The 10666-nt window shown below is 45.1% G+C and overlaps 2 protein-coding genes across 2 annotated transcripts in view; one reads left to right on the forward strand and one right to left on the reverse strand.

Annotated features, from left to right (window-relative positions):
- Positions 1–634: 634 nt before the first annotated feature.
- LOC307240755 (glucose-6-phosphate 1-dehydrogenase-like) lies at positions 635–4799 on the forward strand (the record flags this gene model as incomplete). Its single annotated transcript, XM_080014605.1, has 12 exons — positions 635–751; positions 1460–1497; positions 2039–2147; positions 2291–2508; positions 2628–2786; positions 3097–3222; positions 3331–3424; positions 3539–3725; positions 3815–4050; positions 4125–4201; positions 4488–4580; positions 4709–4799. 12 exons carry the CDS (start codon positions 635–637, stop codon positions 4797–4799), a joined length of 1545 nt encoding a protein of 514 aa, XP_079870731.1.
- A 1887-nt stretch (positions 4800–6686) lies between these two features.
- LOC307240920 (ceramide kinase) overlaps positions 6687–10666 on the reverse strand; it is a 6781-nt gene continuing 2801 nt past the window's right edge. Inside the window, exons 5-13 of the mRNA XM_080014833.1 lie at positions 10377–10440; positions 10111–10256; positions 9942–10016; positions 9646–9798; positions 9169–9274; positions 7986–8077; positions 7686–7882; positions 7257–7597; positions 6687–7084 (exon numbers count right to left, since the gene is read on the reverse strand). Coding sequence (XP_079870959.1) covers positions 7018–7084; positions 7257–7597; positions 7686–7882; positions 7986–8077; positions 9169–9274; positions 9646–9798; positions 9942–10016; positions 10111–10256; positions 10377–10440 — 1241 coding nt within the window. The 3' untranslated portion in view covers positions 6687–7017. The remainder of the gene's footprint in view (positions 7085–7256; positions 7598–7685; positions 7883–7985; positions 8078–9168; positions 9275–9645; positions 9799–9941; positions 10017–10110; positions 10257–10376; positions 10441–10666) is intronic.

Raw genomic sequence — 10666 nt, forward strand, 5'->3', positions numbered from 1 at the left:
GAACACTGAAGGTATTTGCAATACAATATATGCTAAAGATACCTACTGTAGGGGTTTCAAAAACAAGTTTTTCCTGTAGCCTACATGATGACACAGCCTCCAGCTTTCCAGCCCTGCGATAATGTATTGTGCCACGGATCACGTTCTGTCGGAAGTCCTTTATACAATAATCAGCCCGTGAGTTTTTTTTTCCAAAGAACAGGTTAATGTTTGCCTGACCTGTTTGTCCAAGGAGTGGTTTTCGAGCAGACTTTGCCTCAAGTCGTTCCACTCATAGTCATATAGGTTCGGACATCTCAGACAATAAAAAAAAATGTGAGAGCCTCTCCCAGGTCGTCCAACCGGCTAGGATGGAATGCGGAGCTTGTGCCCCTTAACACAAACATCTAGTTGGTTGCATCTGATGTTGGTTTAGCAGGAAAAGGCGATCTCTAAAGCAGCACACCCAGTTGAGAATGTGGGAAATGCTTGACGTGGGGACATTTTGCCATCACAGCAATAGGTGGCAGCAATGCCTTGCTCTGTGTTTTCTGCAACGCAATGGTGACAGATGAAGTTTCCGCATATAATTGATGTCATTATGGCCTAAAGAGGGACCATTGCTACGAGGCAGTGAGGCACAGCAGCCTAGAAAATGAGCTCTGAGCTAGTGACTCGTTCCAAAGTGTTTGGACAACTCCGACGGGAGCTCTATGGAGATCAGGCGTCTCACCCCTCAAGCGCACACCTCTTCATCATACTTGGAGCGTCTGTAAGTACACTTTGTTCACTTGATTGAGAAGGGTAAAGACCTGTTTCCATGGACTATATTTGAAATTCTATTATGGAATGGTTCGGCAATTTCAGTATTTTCTCTTGTGCGGGGGAGCGTGGGAATAGTTATTATTGAAGTTTCATGGTTTTCTTGTTTGGATTGGCTGGAGTCCTATAGGACACCAGCATCTCAGCCTGGACTTCCATCTGTCCCGGTTGTGCGACAGTTCAGCACTTGGACACGTTAGGACACCTCAGAGGAAGGATTAGGGGAAGTTCTGAAGCATTTACCCAGAGCTACAAAGTTGAATTCAGCAGAGAACACTGCTGCGAGTGGAAACCAGCCACCAACGGGGCCTCGTGTTGTCTGCGCCTTACTTTAGGGGTTCAAAGATTGTGACATTCATAAGTCCACAAGACTATTTTTTCTTTCTCCAAACACGGACACATATCTAAAAGTGCAGTATCGTGCCTATCTTTCGCACCAGTTTTGCTCATTGAACACATTTTGGTTGTGTTGAAAGCCCGTTGTCACACGAATATCCTCCTCCTCTTGCACCACACACTCTGAGGCCACTCAATGTTACTCAATCTTTGGACTCTGCTCCTAGGTGGCGTACCATGCACAAAACACTGATCAATAGAGAAAGACACTCCCAGGATGAGTTGATGAGAAGTTTGCTTTTGTTGGCTGTTTACTTTACAGGGAGATCTTGCAAAAAAGAAGATCTACCCAACGCTGTGGTGAGTGATTCAACTGCAGAGGTGGAAGAAAACTAGACTGATTAGGGGATTGATTGAGGAGATTTATGCTTTTATACTCCACTCAATGTATCTGTAACACCCACATGTGATGGTGTTTACTAGATGGGAGTTTCCTGCAGGGGATTTAATCTGTTTGTAAAAGTAATTTGGTGTTAAGGTAGAGCTGACATGAGGAAATAATCAGGATAAGTCAATATATGGATATATACATACAGTACACATACAGTCTGAATCGTACCCAACATTAAGTCAAGGTACAGATCAAGTGCTTTCACTTTTGGTGCTTGGGTACAATTAAATGTACATTTCTTAATACTTAAACTTGAGTTGAAAGGAGCACTGTACTTTGTTTGGGGGGGTGGGGTGTTTCGTGTCTGAAATAAGCAGATGATGTGCGTACTTCTACTTCCACCATTCAAAGCCGGACGATGTCTCATGGTTCCCTTAACCCTGATCTGTTGCTACACTTTTCTCAGAAATACTGCATGAAAGCTTTTGACATTTTTTTCTTCCCTTTTAGGTGGTTGTTCAGAGATGGCCTGCTCCCAGAGGAGACGTACTTTGTTGGTTTCGCACGCTCCAAGCTCAATATTGAGGACATCAAGAGAGCATGTCTACCTTATATGAAGGTGATACTCACTATATTTAGAATGTTTACGTATATCTTGAATAACATAAAAATATTAAATATATTATATAATATTAAATCATTAATTAATTTTATTATATAAATTTTAAATATTCATTTTTTTAATTTGTATTCATCTCTCAGGTTGCTGACGAGGAGAGGGAATGCTTCTCGGCCTTCTTTAGTAAGAACTCCTACCTCAGTGGCAGGTACGATGAGGGAAACTCTTTCTCCCAACTCAATGCCCATCTGTCATCTCTGCCGGGGGGCACCGGAGCCAACAGACTGTTCTACTTGGCTCTCCCGCCGACCGTCTATCACCACGTCAGCGCCAACATGCGAGCCCACTGTATGAGCCCCAAGTCAGTGTCCCTCCCCACACCCCATGCAAGTGCGCACGGGCGCTCAGAATGGGGCGACTCTGGGCGTCGAAGAAACGAGGCTCACATTCCTTTTAATCGGCCGCGTCTCTCCATAACAGAGGCTGGAACCGGGTGATCGTGGAGAAACCTTTCGGCCGTGACCTCCAGAGCTCTCAGGAGTTGTCTGCGCACCTGGCTTCCCTGTTCGCTGAGAACCAGATCTATCGCATAGACCACTACTTGGGCAAGGAGATGGTCCAGAACCTCATGGTCCTCAGGTAGCCCATCTGTTAGTAATTTGAGACCTCACCGATGTCTGAGCCAAGTCACAATCTGCTGATTCACCTAGAAATTTTGCACATGCTTAGGATTTTACATCTTGCACGCGTAAAGAATGCAAAACATTTCATTACATTGAACAATGTGATAATGCAAAGAATAGTAAACCAAAACTGTGGAGTTGTTGAATAACGTACATCTCAAATAAATATTTTAGCCCTCATGGAAAGCCTGTTTTTTCTGATCCTGCTCTCCGTGTTGCCGTCAATGATTATCGCTACTTAATGGTATGTGTTCTCTCAATAACAGGTTTGGAAACCGCATTTTCGGTCCTATATGGAACAGGAACAGCGTGGCAAGTGTGGTTCTGACCTTTAAGGAGCCGTTTGGCACACAGGGCAGAGGAGGATACTTTGATGACTTCGGTATAATTCGGTAAAGATGGGCTTCTGAAGTCTGTTCATTTGAGGAAGCATCGGCAGGAATTGTCAGTCTGCAGGGGAATGTCTCTTCACCTTGAATTCGGTTCTCTTTGTGATTTAGCGACGTGATGCAGAACCATCTCCTACAGATGCTCTCTTTGGTTGCCATGGAAAAACCTGTTTCCACCAGTTCGGATGATGTGAGGAATGAGAAGGTAAGCGAAATACAAACCGAATTGACTATTGTATTCTCTAAAGTAAAGATACGCCACTTTACGCTTCCATTGAACATCTCTGCATTATAAATCCCCTGTGACGGTGTCCTGTAGGTAAAGGTGTTGAAGTGTGTGGAGCCTGTAGCCATGTCGGATGTGGTGCTGGGTCAGTATGTAGGCGACCCCGCGGGGGAGGGCCAAGCCAAGCTGGGTTACCTCGACGACCCCACGGTGCCCAAAGGATCCTGCACGCCGACCTTCGCCACGGCGGTGCTCTACGTCCGCAACGAGCGATGGGACGGTGAGGGCCTCCCTCCCTTCTCCCGCTCCTCATTTGTCATCCATTTTGTCGTCCTACGTCCCGCGAACCCAAACCGTCCTTCCCACCAGGAGTTCCTTTCATCCTGCGCTGTGGGAAGGCTCTGAACGAGCGCAAGGCCGAGGTGCGCCTGCAGTTCACCGACGTGCCGGGGGACATCTTCGGGGAGCGCTGCATGAGGAACGAGTTGGTGGTCCGGGTGCAGCCGGACGAGGCCATCTACCTGAAGATGATGACCAAGAAGCCGGGGGTCTACTTCAGCCCGGAGGAGACCGAGCTTGACCTTACCTACAGGAGCAGATACAAGGTAGCGCTGGGACCGGGAAATATAAATGAACTCTGCAGAAATATGTACTGTATATGTTTCTTCTATACCCCCAGGATGTGAACCTCCCGGACGCCTACGAGAGGCTCATTCTTGACGTCTTCTGTGGAAGTCAGATGCACTTCGTCCGCAGGTATGTAGAACTGTTCGCTTGTGGAATCTCAATGTCTTTTTCGGAATGACACAGCTTCTATCTTTTTACTATAAAGGCAGGTATCTGTGTCTGTCTGTCTGTCTGTGGACACGCGACACGTGCAATATTCATAGACATTCAAGTTGAGGGCTCGGTCACTGAGTCGCAAGGACTCTTTCCCCAGTGTAGCTTGACTTTCAACCGCAGTTTCATTTGTTTCATTTTAAACCGCTTTGAACAGGCGTGCGCTAGTTCTCCTAAATGTAAACCCTTCTTCCCGTCGCAGTGATGAATTGCGGGAGGCCTGGAGGATCTTCACCCCGCTCCTGCACCACATTGAGAAGGAGAGAACCCGTCCTGTCCCCTACACATATGGGAGGTAGTGATCGTCAACTGCAAACTCCGTTCCCTATCGTAGTTCATTAAAATGTGAATATAGTGCCTTAGGTTGGTTTTTCACCGCTTTACTCAGGTTGTTTTTTTTTATGCCCCTTCTGCTTCTGTCAGCCGTGGACCAAACGAGGCCGACGAGCTTCTCCAGACGAAGGGATTTCGCTATGAGGGAACATACAAGTGGGTGAAGTCCGACAGGTCCTAAAAGACACGCACACCCACTAAAAGGCATGTTTATAATGGAGCCCACTTCCATCATTCACTACTGTAGCGATTTTTGATTTTCACTGTCCACTGCTTTCCTAATCCTTAAAATATGACACGTGCTGGTGGAAATAACATTCACTGCTGGAACTTGATTTTTGCAAAGTGTTTACTGTAAAGTTAACAGTGCAAAATAAATAATACACTATATGGAGCCTGTAACTATGTTTGTTTCTTTTAATCCACTGCTTCATAACTGCCACTGTACATCATCTATTTATCTGTTGTGTTTGCTCACATCACACAAAAAACCCTATATATGCTTTATGTCAAAACTGTAAGTACTGATGTATGATCCCATGAGAGGCATGCGTTTCTATTTAACATAACTTCATCAATCAATACTCGATGATAAAAACAAGGTTTGCTTGTTCATGTTCGGTAGATAAATGACTCTTCATACCACTGGTCTTGATTGTGTTAAAGCGTAGACAAACCTGGGAATTTGGTCATGAAATAAACAAGCCATAGGTAAGAGAAATGTTAAGGTAAGTACTTTTTCCATCTTAAATCTGACCAAATGTATAAACTGTTTAATAAACTCTATAAACTCCCAGGTACACAGTTTAGCTGGAGGATTTCCATCGACTGAGGAAACCAGAGTCGCTCATAGACCGTCTGGCGTCACGGTTATTGGCAATACAATATAATAACTTGGTTAATAAAGTTTTGTCCTTGCCTCGATGCTGTGGAATGTGTTTTTTTTCATGATGGTAATTTGTGATATAGTTGTATAGTGTGTATAGTTTTGAAAAATGTATGTCTATTTGAAGTGGACCTATTATGCTAATTTTTACAAACACTAATATAGGTCTCTGAGGTCCCCAAAATATGTTTTTGACGTTTTTTGCTGAAAATACCATCAGAAATACCAGATTATGCATTCGCACCCTCTCGGAAAACTGGCTCTTTCAGTAGGAGGAGCCACCCCTCTGAGGCCTCTCATTCTGTGAGCCAATGGGGTTTGAGCACAAGTCCTGGGTTCTGTGAGCCAATGGGGTTTGAGCTTGGCTTCCGGGTTTCATTCTATTTACTCCATAACTTTCACTGATTTCACCTTTCAGTCGACCAAAATCTTTTCTGGACAAATTTAAGGCGAGAAATAAGCAATCCAGTTGCTGATTCTTCACTCTTATTAGCTCTCATATTAGATATTCATGGCCTCATTTAAAAGTACATTCTGACTTTGATTGCCGTTCTTCAAGGTCGTGGGACACGGCCCCGGAACCCACCGCACTGGGGTGCACCGGGACTCTCGCACCTGAGGATTTTGTTTATTGTAAACGTCGGAAAATAAAATTAAATAAATACATCCACAATAAAAACACTATTTTTTATGGTACAGCGGATCGGATAGAGGGGGCAGATGACCATGTAAAGAAATCCGTGAGAGCTGACGTCAGCTCGTGCAAAGTAGAAAAAAAACCCTTTGAAAACAGAGTGTTCAGAGGGATAAGCATTTTGCTCACAGCAACTACTTGGTTATTAGTTTACCTCATTATCAACATCAGACACTGTGTGTGTCTGTGTGTGAGATATCTATATATATATATATAAAAAAAAGTAAGAGCATAAAAGGTCCCCTTTAAAATAATGCAAATGACATAGATTAAGTCGTAGGCTGCAAGTTGTTCCATTTAAACGTTAACGTGAGTTAACGTGTAGTTAACTTTGACAACCACAATATAGCATTGTGAGCTCAGATTTTATTATTAAAAAATAATTTTGTTCAGTTGCCTTTGTTATCGTAACATACATATGGAAAGGTCATGAATATGCACATAAAATAGTAAAATTTTATACTATAAAAATGATATACTTGGTACAGTTAAAAATAATAATTCACAATCATTCATTTTGGTAAAAAGTATATCATTAGCAAGTGTCATGAACCAGAATTGTTTACAAAATACACACCCACACACACACACACATAATAAATCCTTCTGCTTATTGCAATGTTAAAAGCAATTAAAGTGGCTTTCATATTAGGAATTCTTTGGCCAATAAAGACTACAGCGCCCTGAAATTTAACATCCAGCTGATGTTTTAATCAAACAATCAAATGTCTTACCACCCCCTTAAAAGTATTCTCATCTATAAATATTGAGGTCACACAATAAATAATTTTATCCTGAGCTGTCAAAAATTCTCTCTCTTCAATCCGGAATCGATGCTCGGTCCTCAATTCCCCTCGCGTACAGATGCACCAACTGACCATGGACCCTGAGGAGCAGAATGAATAATAGTGGATACACGTTCAACGTACAAAGTCATCAACACGGAGAAAAGGGTGGATCCATTTAGATCACATTACTGTTGAACATAAAGTTAATATTTCGCGTGAAAGACGATTGTAATAGTAAGACAGTGTTTGGCACTTCAAGTGGTCCCTCACCTGCAGAGGAGCTCGGTGTACGGAAGGATCTCCCCGTCGCAGTTCCACACCGAGACGGACGGAGCGTCGCCGCAGCACAGACCAGAGAGGAAACTCCTCTTCTTGGTGCTTGTGATCCCGCTGTCCACCCTGGCCTCTGTGAGCTGCTGCTGAGATCCATTCCTGCTCTTGGTCTCACCATCACCGACGCACAGACTCCCCGGGTTATCCGTCTCTCTTGCCGCCCCTCTCTCCATTTCCTCATTCTCTTCATCCTCCTCCTCCTCCTCCTCCTCTTCCCCGGGCGGGAGAGAGAAACGAAAGGCTTTCACACGGTGGACCTCCACGAAGGGCAGGTCAAACTACGGAAAGGAGAGGAGGCGGTCAGCCGAATAACGTATTGATTTGTGAAGCCCTCTCGAATGTAAAAGAGGAGCTTCGAGCGCCTACCTGGTCCTGGTTGCTGGTGTGCCTGTGGAGGAACTTGAGGAAGCCCAGTGGGTGGGTGTCCCGCACCAGGATGAGGTCCCCCGTCCCATCGGCCAGGTGGGCAGACGGCGACAGGCCCAGTGGACTCTTGGGACAGGAGCTGGACATACAGGTGAGTGACACAGACCTGAACCTGCCCTCCACCGTCACCCAGTCACCTGGGAAAAGAGCAAGATGTTGCGTAAAGCTTGTTTTTCCGAGCACCGTCGTGGATGTTATTGTGGAGTTGATAATATGGGGGGGACCTGCCTTGTGAGTCACCGCTGAACTGGCTGAAGTGGGAGCTGTACACAGAGTCGGAGTCTGTCGAGTGGGGGAACAGTCTTCCTGTGCTTCTGGAGCACACGCTGCACCTGAACAGGACGTAAGAAAGAAGGAAAGATATTTCAATTTCATTTGCAGCCAAATGGGACACGAAAAAAAAAACAACAACACACACACACACACACACACACACACACACACACACACACACACACACACACACACACACACACACACACACACACACACACACACACACACACACACACACACACACACACACACCTGATCTTGACATTCACATCATCATCCCGCTTTCTAACAGCGGGGGTGGTTACATAACCCCAGGCAAAGAGAAAGCTGCCCTCCCACAACACAAGACGCGGTCTCCCCTTTCTTTCAGATCAAGTTCGCCTGCGTTGCCATGGTTCCCGTGCTCCTTGAGGTGCTGTACACCCAACACCTGAGTGTCTGTTGCAGGCGGCGACAGTTTTGCAAACGGTGAACTGACACCGAGTCGGCAGCACTCCAATTAGGATAAAGCCTGGTCCTCCGTCTTGAAAAGTAGGTTATAGTTTCTTGTGCCAGTGTCTAGAAAGTGGGGTCTTGGGCCGCGGACGGTTGGTCAGTCCGTCCAGTCAAGCTAAACTGTTGAGGGGTTTAACTCTCTCTAGACTACATGGAAGTACCGAATATTAATTGAATATTTGGTGTGAGAGGTAGATGAACCTCTTCAAGCTGTTCTTCCCCATTCCAACGTTCCAAGTGACTCCTTCAAGATTTCAAGAGGTTTATTTGTCATCTTGAAATCTTGAAGAAGTCATTTGGAAAGTTGGAACGGCGTCAGTTCACCAATTGCAACACTGCCGTCACCACTTCTATGTTTCTGCACTCGTCCGCGCTCCATTCAAGGTCCTGAAGGTGCAATAATTCTTGTCGGTATTCGTGGCTCGTGCAGTGAACATACACAATGTCATTACGACATTATGAACTGCACAGCAGTGACTTGGTGCTGGAAACCGGAGTCCTGAACAGTGTCCTCATCATTGTTTCATGGTGACCGTAACCATCTCTTATGGAGAAGGATTGCAAATTTGTAAAGCATGTTTATCGTCTAGTATGTCGTCTTTTCATGTGGTTTTTTTTCTTCTTTTTTTCTTGTAAGTGTTTGTGGTTTTACCCTGAGAGGCAGCGTGTGTTGTCCCGGGGGCTGGAGACCAGCGGGTCTGCCGGTACGTACTGAACTATGCCTGCATAGCTGCGGTTGCACAGGTACACCATGGTGCCTACAGGGAGGGGGGTTAAGAGGCGGAGGATGGAACGAAGCCAGCATCACTGTTACAAAATGTAACACCAAAAAGTAACAAGACATGTTGCCCTACACTCTCCTGCTGCCGGGAAAGATGCCAGATGCCTCAGTATGAATTTAGTGAATTTAGTTAACTTATTTCTTACTTAAAAGAACCCGAAGTCATAAACACACGATGAAGGACGCTGTTTAGGTTGAATTAAGTAGTGAAGATTGCTACAGTGATATCCAATATTGTGTTACCGTGACCTAATTTTTGGTTATGCAGGTGACCTCCAGAATCTACTGTTGTTGTATCATAATAAATCCACATTATTTATCATCAACATCGCTTGCAGCACACTGCACCTGAGAGGTCGTATCTGAGGGGTCCCATCCAGCGATGCCTCTCGCTCTCGGCCAGAACGTCGCCATAGAAGCCGTATCCCAGCAGGGACACGGAGTAGCGCACCAGAGCAGAGGGGTGGTGCACGGAGCACACATCCAAAGGCTGCGAGTCTCCTGCCAGGCAAATCACGGGAGTGAGCAGCGTCAAATCTCACTTGGTGATATGAAGACGCCACGGCACGGAACGGCGTTGGCCGACAAATATTGAATGCGCATTCCAGTCAATATTATTTACATTAGCGATTTCTGTGTCTCACCAATGATAATGTGTAAAGCAGAGGTTACGGGGTCATTTACTCCCACCGTGGCAAAACACACACAGTCTGTGGAGCCTGTAGATAGGAGATGACACAGTGCAACATCAGAACCAACGTGAAACATGAATGTTGTCGGGGATTACAAATGGTGAAATGAGGCTTGTATTACCAGCGGGAATTATGCCAATATGGAGGTGACAGGGCTGCAGGGTGACATTGGGATCGTTCTCGGAGAGACCCGCCTCTTGCTGGGTTCGACCAATCAAACCGTGCAGGATTTCGCTAAACATTCCATCCCCGCCCACACACACCACCCTGTTGTGAACAGTCGCAAAATATTTTGTCATGAGATCACCACCCCCCCCCAGCGAGCCGAGCTGCTGGAATGCTCTCATAGCAGGGTTTACACGGGCGCGGTGACATGCGGTGTCTTACCCGTCAAAGCCCGTCAGATCTTTCTTCAGTAGGTGGTCTCTGGCATGGTTGGCCCACTCAGTTACTATTGAAAAAAAATATTTTTTTTAAAAATAAAATAATAATAATTCACAATTGATCATATTGTAATTATAGGTAGTACATTTATTTATTAGTAATTTCAAATCCAATTCAAATGGCTTTAATAGGCATATGACCGCAATAAACATATATTTTGTGCAGAAATTGAACGGCAGATCAAGTTAATAAATTAACACGATTCTGAATTTATAAATTAAATTTAGCGTCTT

This window comes from Zeus faber (genome assembly GCF_960531495.2).
Source record: "Zeus faber genome assembly, chromosome: 15".
NCBI lineage: Eukaryota > Metazoa > Chordata > Actinopteri > Zeiformes > Zeidae > Zeus > Zeus faber.